This window comes from Lemur catta, chromosome 8 (genome assembly GCF_020740605.2).
Source record: "Lemur catta isolate mLemCat1 chromosome 8, mLemCat1.pri, whole genome shotgun sequence".
NCBI classification, from domain to species: Eukaryota; Metazoa; Chordata; class Mammalia; order Primates; family Lemuridae; genus Lemur; species Lemur catta.
The window spans coordinates 26,388,534-26,400,542 of record NC_059135.1 but is presented as its reverse complement, the minus strand read 5'-3'; the positions used below and the strand labels follow the sequence as shown (position 1 = coordinate 26,400,542).

Here is a 12,009-nt window from a genome sequence, read left to right as displayed (position 1 = left end):
TTTGAGCGATTATGTACACTTCTGTTTCAGATTGCTCTCTTTTACTAAACATTTTGGCATAGTGATCAAGTCTCTGGCTGATTCTCACTTGTACTCTGGGAAATTGAATTCTCTTCTTTAATTCACAGCACGCTCTGTTAGAGAACATCAATGATGATTTGTTATGTTTGTGTATCAGAGAACTGCACAGCTCACAGAGAGCACACAGACACACCATCTCCTGCAAACCCCAGAGCCTCTCTGGGAGATAGGCCGAGAGATGCAGTTCCATTTTAGAAGTGGAAACTCGAGACCCGAGAGATGCTAAGTCACTAGCCTGTGGGACTCTCTCTTATGGTAGAACTTGGACTCAACTCGGGCTTACCAGTTTCTAGAACAGGGTGCTTTTCACTAAACATCGGAACTGGGAACCTAATTGAGTTGTAGGAGTTACAAAAATGAAGAGAAGCACAATTGCATTTCTTGCCAGCTGTTTTTTTTAGCAAGGGACCTGTACTTCTGGAAAGGATAAGGAAATACTGATTTAAAAGAAATAAATTTTGTTCTATGGAACTTCACGCTCCATATCTATTTGACATGGAATTGGTAATAAAAAATTATTGTAGGAGCTGTAATGCAGATTAAAGATGTGACTTTTGTTGTTTCCTTTTTTTTTCTGTTGCTTTTATTGTTTCGTTGGACTAGAATGTGACTGCACAGAATCCTGGGGTGGCTGCATCATGGAGGAAACAGGGTAAATTTTCATCCTACATGGATTTGATATATGCCTTTTGCTAAAATTGCTGTATGTAATTAGAGACCACGGTCTAGTAGGTACCAGTCTTTTAAGATAATTACAATATAAATTCAATAATTAATTGTCTGATATTTTAAAACTGAAAAGGCTAATTTACTTCATGTTTTAATTTTTTATTTAAGGTTGGTGATAAAAGTAAACCGTATTAACTACTTCTACTTCTTATTAACCCTTAAAGGAAGAACATCGTTAGATGTGTCTAAGTTTAGTAGAGGCATTAATATTTTAGTACACTTAGAATAAAAGCTGGTTGCCTACCTGAAGCAGTCAGTGAAAATCAATGTAGTCATCAATTTACATTTTAAGGAACTCATAAATACCTATGTTTACAGTAATAAAAATTTTACTATACCGCTTATATAATCAATAAAGCTTTTTTAAAAAATTAAGACAGATTTATTGTGTCTAAATTAGGTAGTCTTTTAGTGGTAGACATTTGAACATTCCATCACCTGGCTTTTCTTTTCTTTTGTGTATACTTTGGGAATTAGAGCAGCTTGCCCCAGAGCTGCCATTGCCTCAGTGAACCAGTTCTACAAACATTGCCCTCTTTCCCAGGGACCCCTGCCCCATGGCAGCCACTGCCCTCAGGCCCCCTAAGCCGTTGCCCACTTCTTGTAATAGGAGAAGTTTCCTCACCCAGTGTCTCTCCTGCTTCCTTTGCCCATGCCAGATACCTGCCCAACACACCAGCCATTTCTGGTCCTATTCTGATCCCTCTGAGCCCTGGTTGCTAGAGACCCTCACCTACTTGTACAGAGCCCCTCCTTATTCTTCCACCACACCCTCCCAGCAGTTCAGCTCCTGGGGAGAAGAGGAGAGTGAGCAGGAGGGTTTGCACAGTCAGCCATTATTCCTGCTACTTTAGAACACAGTTCTAAAATGTAGTTTAAACTCAAAACTTTTAGCTTCCATGGTCCCCTTACTATTGTTCCATAGTTTAGTAATGTATGGCTGAACTAGGCTTTTTTGAAGACTGCTGTAGAAAGGTAACACTGTTTCTAACATTGGTTCTGTAGGAAGATGTCTTCTAAACTCCCAATTTCTAAATGAGCTCTTGGACTGACTATCTAATATACGTTTTCTAAAGTATACATTTCTATATAGTTCTTGTAGGAGGGCACTATCAACAGTGGCAGGCTTTATCTACTTCCATAAACTACCCTCATACATCAGGATACATAAAACTGTTGGATTGCACCCTAGAAAAAGTGGCCTGTCACTCTCAAATCATGCACTCTTACAAATATTACCAAGGAATAGGTGTGTGTGTGATTCAGCTTCACCTTGACTGTGTATATAACATTCTCCTGTGCACTGACATGCCGTTATTAATTTGATTAAGTACATCACAGAGAGGCTCATTTTATATTCCTGCTCAATCATGAATATTCCCAAATAGTATTTGAAATTGAGAATAAAGAGCTGTTATTCATGGGAGCTTAGCCTAATTCTGTTTTTACTTTCGTGTGTACACACTAAAAACTTATGTCCATATACATGTGTGGTCTAACATATCTCTTTAGGGTTTCCTTGTTTACCATCATTGCATTGTCAAAGCCTGCATTATATAGCTTTTAATAAATTGGTCCTCACAACTCTCTCCTCCAATGTAAAATCTAGTAAGTTGCATGAGCTGCTGTTATTCAGGACAGAGATAAAAAGTTGCTTTCCTTTACTGAGACATAGCAAATAAATATCATAACACTTTAAATACACTTTAAACACTTTAAAATACAGCCTAGATGAAGAGGTTTTATAATGAGCTTTTCAAAAATTCTTTCAAGCTAGGTCACAAAAGGGCTTGAGTACTGAGGAGGTTGTAACCTATCCCCCAAATCTGTGATTTTCTTTGATTTTCTATCTTTGCAAACTCTGCCACACATAATTACTTGGCAATTTGAACATAAGTACCTTGTCAAAATTTGTGTAGGTTAATCTGGATCCAGAGTGAACATTTTGTTCTAATACAATGGTTTTAATTTTCTTCTCTGATGATTGCTTTTGGTAAATTATTTACATAATTGAGTCTTTGTTTCCTCAGGGTATCCCATTCCCGAAAATTCTCAAAGTGCAGCATTTTGGAGTATAGAGATTTTTTACAAAGAGGGGGTGGAGCCTGCCTTTTCAACAGGCCAACAAAGGTTAGTAACATAGAAAGTGTAATTATGTCTCGAGTGTTTTGCAGTGGAACAGTGCTGAATATCAGACACTTGTCTTGGAAAATAGTTTTCTTGCCAATCAGATTAATATTTAGTTACAAAACACCCTATCATATTGAAGGCCAGACCTGTTTAAATGAATGACAAAACCGTAGATTCAGTGTTCTGATTTTTCGGTGCTAGCTACATCCATCCAAGCCTCCCCTACAAAAAGCAAACAATCCTTCTATTAAAATATCTTTGAAATTTTCATGTTAGTTTTTACACTGTGCTGCTAAGAAACAGTGGGTTAGATTAAGATAAAATGCTACTTTACTCATTTTTCTGATAAAAATCCCATTTCCCCTTGATATTCTTTCTAGGAGCCTAATTTCTTGACTTTTTTTTTTTTTGAGTGGTCTGTTCTCCTGGAAAGGTAGCATTATTAATATCAGTCAGCCAAAAATGGCCCAAGGTATTTATGGATACCACAAATACTTGTATGTATTTATATTACATAGTATCTGTACCTGAGAAGGTTCATGTTGTCAAGTGGCATTTCATCAAAATTTGTATGTGAAGTATAACAGTCCCTTATCTACAAATCCTTAATTCAAAAAACTCTGAAAATTTCCACAAGTGCTTTTTATGCAGTTGCAGAAAACACGTTTGACAGTAAAGCTTTTCCTAAACTGAAAATCTTTATTTATACCTCATAGTATAAATATTCATAAGTCTTACTGCAGAAATATTAATATGTTTGATTATAGGGTATAGTCAGGCCCCTTGGGACTATTATGTAGAACATAATAAATGCATCATAATTTCCAAAATTCAGCAAAGCCAGAATTCTTGAACTCACTGGCTATAAAACTTCTGGATAAGGGACTGTAGACCTACAGTAGCATATCTGGAAATGAAGTTGCTTAACAGGCCCAAAAAGGCAGGATTGATGCTAATTAGCAGATGGCATAGAAATTCTAACATGGCAAACTTTATATTGCCTTTTAAAATACTACTTCATAAGTCAAATATAGTTCATTGCTGTACAGAATGTTTGATACTCTGCAAATTGAGATAGCAGTGATATCATGTTAACCTTTTTAAAAAAGATTAGTGACTAATGTGGCTAACTGACAGAATAATGTATTTCTATACCCATAATTAAGTGATACTGCTGCAGTCAGGAGATGGTAGTTGGATGTCTGACATCTGTGCAAAATCTCACTAAGGCTGTGGAAAAAGAAACAGGACTTTTAAAGTGACCTTTTATCATTAAAGTCGGCTGCCTGCCTTTCATGGCATTGATCTCATTGCAGCAGAAATCTGAAAGCTTCAAAATGTTTAAAGTAGGTGAAATAAGTATTAATAATAATGAACTAATGTGAGCTGCTAGCATTTTGGAATTGCAGTATGCGTGGTTAATTTTACCTGGCTTGCAGCCTACCAGGTAATTATAAGCATCATGCCTGAGAAAACAATTCTAACTTGTTTGGAAAGGTTAAGGTTTCTAGCATACGCATAAGGATTCATCAGTGGATTTCTGAAATTGCCCGTCAATCAAAAGAAAATTATTCTAAATAACTTGGAAACGAGAATAAATATAATTATACATGCTCATTTTGAAAAGTTAGTAAATATGGAATTATTTCTTTTTTTTCAACTGCCTAGCACAATAATTAAAAAACCCTACAGATTCCAGTGTGTGGTTCATATGCATATTTCAAAGAACGGACTTTTTTCACTGACTAAAAACAAGTGTTTTTAGTCAGTGAATGTATGTGTGTATATGTACGTATTATGTGTTATTTTTACATTATCTGTGTGCATATTTTCCATGCATTGGGCATCTTCCCCACTGCTATGTTTGTTTTCCATCTGGCTTGAGGTAGTGACCCATCTCAGGGCAGAGGAGGAGTCTTTAGAATGGAAGAATGGGAAGCCTGGTCTAAAGTGCTGGTTGCATTCTAGTCAACCCTTCCCTGTCCCGTTTTCTCCTGCCTGCCAATCTAAAAACCACAGAGGTCAGCACTATTGATTCACTCATTGGATTTTTCCATATGGGAGTCCCACCCAAGTAGCCTGGAAACCTGCCTTGCTTCTTATAATAGTTTTGCCTTCCTGGAAGTGGAAGGAGGATCAGGTCTTTCTCAGGGGACTCAGCAGAAGGCGACCCTTCCTTGGGGTGTGTTCAGCTGCTGCAGCTCTTTCCCCGTCTCATATTCAGTCAGGCTCTGAGCATTTGGGTTGGGATGTGCTACTCCAGTCTTCATTCAGGTGGGTGATCATGCCCAAAGAAACCCTGCCCCGCAGCTAATGGGAAATAGGCATGTTTCTCATAAACAACCACTACCTCAACAATTGGTTTTATTTGGCAAGCAAGTTCATGGCACCAGTAGAATGGATTATCCTAGAAACTTGACTCTTCCACTGGTCTAGGAATGATTGAGAGATTTTTATACATCCATTCATGTGTCTTAACATTCTCCAGACATCGAAGATTTCTTTTCAATGATAATGATGGGCTTGGATTTCTGGCAACGTTTTTTCCCTAAGTTTATTTGCATTTACTTGATTGTATATATCACATTTGGCTGTCACTGAAGCATATTTCTCTTTTTGACAATTTTTATGGCTTCTTAGCTGCCTTGAGACAAGTCAGCAAATTGGATATCTGTGGGTCTTATTAGCAATGCATCTTAGCTCCATTAGCAAATGTGAAAAATGATCTATTTCTCTTGGCAGCTTATCTCCATAGAAAGTAACTCTCATGCTAGAAGTTGTCTCTGGACTCCACCACTAGAGAATCCCACCAAGAGATATACCCTATTTCAAATGTTTTTTTTTAAGTGTTATTAATAAGTGAACAGTATTTTCTCCACAGACATCATTTATAAGATGCCATAACAACAGATCACAGAATATCACATGATAGCTGATCCTAAGGCCATGTATGTGGCCTGGATAGTGCATTGATTATCTGTGATAAATTGAAATGTTTTTCCTTTCTCTCCCTAATCTCTTTCAGCTCTTTGAGCCCACAGAATGTGGCAATGGATATGTGGAAGCTGGGGAGGAGTGTGATTGTGGCTTCCATGTGGTAGGTATAAGAGACCTTCTCTACCTGCAGCACAAGCTCTTACCCAGGGCAGATAAGAATAGCATTAGTGAGAGGCCCTTGCTATCATTCACTGTGGTCTTATTGCTTTCTTTCTGATCTCACTGATCAATGCTTAATCCCAGCTCATACATGTTAGAATTAGTCATGCCCTTATGGCCTTGTCTGAGAAAACCTAATGGATTCTTCTAATCAGATTTCCTACCTCTTAAAAATTTATAGCTCATATTCATCTCAGACAAGTTTTACCAAATTATGAAGTCTTCTTTCCATGTATTTTGTATTATTTTTGTCTTTATAAAACTAGATTGGGTATTAAGACTGTAGTAGAGCTAATCAGGGGTAGGTTGTGTGCTAAAAAATAAGATTTCTTCTTGCTTATTTGCCTTTCATAGAAGATCATAGTTTGCTGAGAAATGTGGCAGGAAGGAATCTATCCTTGGTTAAAGTGATTAATTCCCAAAATATTTGCTTACTGTTTTATAAACCTACTCGTTTGAATTATGCATGTCACGTGTGGAAAGAGTACTGAATGACTGCCGGGTAGGGTTCTTTGCTTGCTCACGTGAAGTATTTTCTTTAGGAATGTTACGGACTGTGCTGTAAGAAATGCTCTCTCTCCAACGGGGCTCACTGCAGCGACGGGCCCTGCTGTAACAACACCTCCTGTCTTGTGAGTTCCCTGACGGTTTTGTCTTTCTTTTCACTGAGAGATTAGCCAAATACCTCAGTGTGTACATTGAGCATTTTTACAGCTTTTCGCAAAATTTGTTGGTTACAGTGTGCATATTAGCCTGGCAGTTTTGTAGAATCAATAAATCTATGCAAATCCTGTGGGTCACAATGTTTATCTTTACTATTATTCGCTATCAACTCCCTTATCCTCCAATGCCTCATAAAGAAAATGCTGCCAAAGTAAGCGTTGAGGGGTTGCCCTGCTTACTAACGGATGAAAACCAAATTAAATTGTTGAATTGAAGAGGGACAGTTCCTGTGGTCTTTTTAATTATATGGCCTACTTAGGACATTTTTCTTCAAAACTTACTCTAATTTATTTTAGACCCTTAACATAAAAGCTAGTGTTCATATTTTCCCATTGAGCTTTTAAAATGCCCTGTGAAGGCAGGAAAGCTAGATAGGGAAGTAATATATGTATGTATGTTTATAAGTGCGTATACACAGTTTGTGTGTGTGCACACACAGAGCCTTTCATCTACAGAGACCTCCAGTTATTTTTGAAAAGTCATTTTTATTCTTCCTTTTTCCCATGTATAAAACCTCTAATATACCTTATAACCATAAAATTACATAATTTTATTAATTTTTAAATACCAAGGGGTGTATACATTATGGTATTCTGGAAGATTCTAGCTTAGTTTCTACTTGCTTCATGTCTCCAGACAGATTATAAATTGCTTGAGGGTAGTGGGCTCTTTTCCTTTATCTTTTACCTACTCCTTCCCCAGACAAAGAAAATTCCTTGCATGCGATAGGTATTTTCTGGCATTACTGAAGGTAATTCACATGAATTCAATGAAATTTGATTGTGTATATTTAGCTAAGGCAAAATTAATATCCAAGCTAATAAGTAAATTAGCAAAGGTTGGCTATATGTAAATCAATTTGTCAGAGAGATCTTAAATGTTTATATTACAGTGTTCTGCTGTTTTTGTCTTATGCCAAATCAGAATTTCTTCTTTACATAATTTCTATGATACTGTTTTCCTGAATAATACTCTTGAGATAGTGGGTTTTGAAACCTGAGCGTTTGATGCCTGGTTGATGATTCATCTTCAGAGGGTACAGAGGGTAGCATCTGGGTCTTGTTTCTATTCTACAGCTGTCTTGCTAATTCATACAAAGGGTTTGGTGATGGTTATGAGAGAATATAAGGAGTGGTGGTGAATATAAGAATGGTAACTCTGAAATTTTAGTTAATACTGACTCCTCATATTGAATTTTGATCTGCAGTTTCAACCACGAGGGTATGAGTGTCGGGATGCTGTGAACGGGTGTGATATTACTGAATATTGTACTGGAGACTCTGGCCAGGTATGACAAACTGTGTATTAGGTAATACATTTGTTTTGTAAATACAGGTTGAGTGTCCCTTATCTGACATGCACCAGAAGTGTTTTGGATTTTAAAATATTTGAATATTTATAATGAAATATCTTGGGAATGGGACCCAAGTATAAACATGAAATTTATTTATTTGTCATATGTACCTTATACACATAGCCTGAAGATAATTTTATACAATATTTATAATAACTTTTTGCACAAAGCAAAGTTTGTGATTGTTGAACCGTCAGAAAGCAAAAGTGTCGGCCGTCTCAGCCACCCATGTGGATAATCTGCAGTTGTTTGCCATTACTGTCATTCCTGACTCTGAATTTATATGCTACCGCTAAATCATTTTCTTACAGTTATTCACACATAAGTACTTAACATTAAGAATATGACATACCATTAACAGTGAAAAAAATAATGTGTTCAGGCTAATTAAGCAGCACGGTAGCATCACCAGGATACCTGCATCAGCTGTTAAAAAACAGCAACAACAAATGACAGGCTTTCAGTCTGCGCTTATGAGGCTATGTTTTGAACCTTTTAAAAGGTTTCTGTACGCTGTATTTTATTTTTCTGGAGAAGAAACATCAGAAGCAGTTGAGGGAGCAGGGATGAGCAGGCATTCTGCTGGATGGCTTTTTAAAATGTTTCCTCCAGAGTCGTCTGCCTCGTTAACACAACTTTTGTCTTAGAAACTTCTCTTTGATTTTATAAACTGACATGATTTCTTGTTTTGTTATGAATGCTCGCTGCTCTAGTCCTTCAATAAGCCTATCACACATTTCAACCGTGTGGTCTATAGGCACCTCTTCTGCATTGTTAATAACGTCATCTTCACTGTCATGTTGACACTTGAAAATTTTAGAGCATTTCGGATTTTATATTTTTAGTTTAGGGATACTCGACCTGGCTCAACCCGTACACACTGTAAAGCCTTCAATATAGGTTACATGTGTGAATATGCCTTGGTTCCTTTTGTTTTATGTTTTGTTTTGCTTTGTTTCCTAGTTATTTCTAGCTCTTCACCATACCTTTAGGAAAGTTTGGTGTGGTTTTTTTGGACCTAAATCTCCTTTTCTTTAAAATTTCTCCTTCGTAATTAGTTCTTTTCATATAATTTATACCCAACTAATTGATTTTTCTTTCCTGGTCCCCACATCTTAAACAGTATATTTGCATTGATGACGTGCTTAATATACTGTTTTCAAACATTTTAAAGCCACAGGACCATTTTGTCTAACAAATTTTGGATGGAAGCCCAATGTGTTATAGGAAACAAGGAACAAGCAGCCCTGCTCTTGTTGAAGTGGGACTGAGAGCAGAAGTCTACCTTTCTTTTTTTTTTTTTAATTTATATATTTTTCTTTTTTTCTCTCTCTTTTTTTTTTTTTTTTTTGAGACAGAGTCTCACAGCCTAGCTCACAGCAACCTCAAACTTCTGGGCTCAAGCAATCCTGCCTCCAGCCTCCTGAGTAGCTGGGACTACAGGCATGCACCACCATGCCCGGCTAATTTTTTCTGTATACATTTTTAGTTGTCCAGCTAATTTCTTTCTATTTTTTAGTAGAGACAGGGTCTCGCCCTTGCTCAGGCTGGTCTTGAACTCCTGAGCTCAAACGATCCACCCACTTCGGCCTCCCAGAGTGCTAGGATTACAGGCGTGAGCCACTGCACCCGGCCTCTTAATTCTCTGTTGCTGCCTGTGTCCCACACACATAGCCCTCCCTGGCTTCATGGCCTGTCTGCTTTGGCATGATTTTCTTCCCATTAAAATTGTTATAATTAATGTTGCATTCTAGAATTCCTCCTTTATGTAATTTTTATGTTTTTCATTTATGTCATATTATTTTAATATTTAAAATATTAAATATTTTAATAATATTTTTTAATTTTTTAATTTTTTAATTTTTTTTTTATATTTTAAGTCTTTATGTCATGCCCATGAATATCTGTTGAGCACCTGCTGTGTGTCAAACACTGCTATAAATGCTTGGATATGATAGGGAAGGAGATAGACACGTCCTTGCTCTCGTGAACCTACATTCTGCTGGGTGTGGAAAGGCAAATAAGTAATCAAAAATACCAGATGGTGGTACGTACAAAGCATAAAATAAGGTGATTTGAAAAGAGTGATGGGGTGGGGTGTGTTAGCCGGGGTGATCAAGTGCATCTCCCTGGAGGAGATGGCCTTGATGCAGAGACACAAATAGGAAGGAGCAGGTCAGCAAATAGTGAGTGCAGAAGCTTGACTTCTTCAAGAAATGGGATGAAAGCCAGGATAGCTGGAGAATAGTGGAAATGCTTCAAAAAGGAAGTCAGGTATCAGGGTAGGTAGGGACTTGGAGACCATGGTAAAAATTTTGCATTTCATTCTACCTTCATTTTCATTCTGACATTACTTCAAAAGCATTTTCCCATATTACTACACAGTCTTTATGAATATCTTTTTCACGATTACATGAGAATCTGTCATGGGGATTTTTCAGTTGATTTTATACCCAGTATGGATACTTAGATTTTATCAGTTTTTCATTATTGTAATTAGTAGGGAAGTGGACATTTTTGCGCCTTTTTAAAAGAGTGTTTTTTGTTCAGGGCTAGCTCCTTAGGATAAGTTTCTAGGAGTGGACTTTCCTATTGCCAGGTTTTATTATTGAAAATGGCCAAGTGGAAGGCCATAGCTTAATGTGAGGGCTAAGTGGATCTCCTTGTAGATCCAAGTTCCCACTGTAGTAATAATAGGTTACAGACAAAATTGGGTCCAGAACGATCTCTCCCTGCAGAGGCAGGCCCGTGCTCGTGTGTGGCGTGGAGGAGCCGTGTGGAGAATGCATGATTTATGTGGATATGCCTGCTTCTGAGAGAAGAGCAGCAGAGCTGAGCCAGAATGCCTAGTTACTCTTCCCTAGCTCACTCTGCCTCCCAGTGGCGAAAGTGAGTAAAGGTTCAGGGTAGCTGGAGTTACACTGAGTAACCGTAACTGGAAGGAAACAGGAGGGGGAAAAAAGGTTCCCAATTAACCTTTTTGAAAGGTCTTGATGTGTATTATCTGAGGCTGAATTCAAATAGACCCTTTTAAAATCTGGTACAGTGAAATATGTTGAGGCTATTTTTTTTGTGATTTTTATGCATATCTGTTTCTTATATTTGAATATGTAAATAGGATTCTTTGTAATTTTTCAGTAATATAGTGACAGTGTAAGAATTGTGGGTTCTGTGTTTAATGACAAGTGTACTGAATCCTGATATCCTGGTTTACTGAGTTATATTTTCAGCTTTGTAGAATGTTACTATTTTTATACCCACCATGTATGGTTTTAGTTCTGTGTATTCAACCCTTTTAGAAGTATAGGTTTTTCATTTCAATCTTTTAATTCCTGAATTGCCATGGAATTTACTGAAAATAAAACTTCTATAATGAGAGCTCTTTGTTTAACCTGATATTCTATTGTCTAAGTAAAATGTTTTTTTCTTTTTATATCGTGTGTCTAAGGTGAAAATTATACTGTTAAATTAATTTGTCAGTGGCATATTAGAATAGAATGTTCTTGTTAATAATTTCTTAACATGATCAGAATGAACCCAGAGTAGCTAATTGGAGGGAAGGAGGTTAAAACCTCCCTCTTCTACTTTGTAAGAGATAGTGAACTTTGAATCTAATTAATACTAATAATCAAGAAATCGGCATCTTTGTATCTCTGAGAAAGTATTTACAGGTGACATCATGACTTTATCTTTTTAGTATATTTTTGCTTAATTTTACTATAATCATTTACTGATGCCCCTGAGCTACTTTTTAAATTTATAATTTATGACAGAATTAAAACTACTTTTGCAGCTGTGAGAAATCTTTGGCAAATAATACTGGGTGATATAATAAA

At 36.9% G+C, this 12,009-nt stretch overlaps 1 protein-coding gene across 1 annotated transcript in view; it reads left to right on the top strand.

The window, feature by feature from the left end:
* Nucleotides 1-12,009, top strand: part of ADAM23 (ADAM metallopeptidase domain 23) — a 61,823-nt gene that overhangs the window by 17,732 nt on the left and 32,082 nt on the right. Inside the window, exons 9-13 of the mRNA XM_045560257.1 lie at nucleotides 685-733; nucleotides 2,841-2,940; nucleotides 5,966-6,037; nucleotides 6,639-6,728; nucleotides 8,027-8,107. Of these exons, the coding sequence (XP_045416213.1) occupies nucleotides 685-733; nucleotides 2,841-2,940; nucleotides 5,966-6,037; nucleotides 6,639-6,728; nucleotides 8,027-8,107 (392 nt within the window). The remainder of the gene's footprint in view (nucleotides 1-684; nucleotides 734-2,840; nucleotides 2,941-5,965; nucleotides 6,038-6,638; nucleotides 6,729-8,026; nucleotides 8,108-12,009) is intronic.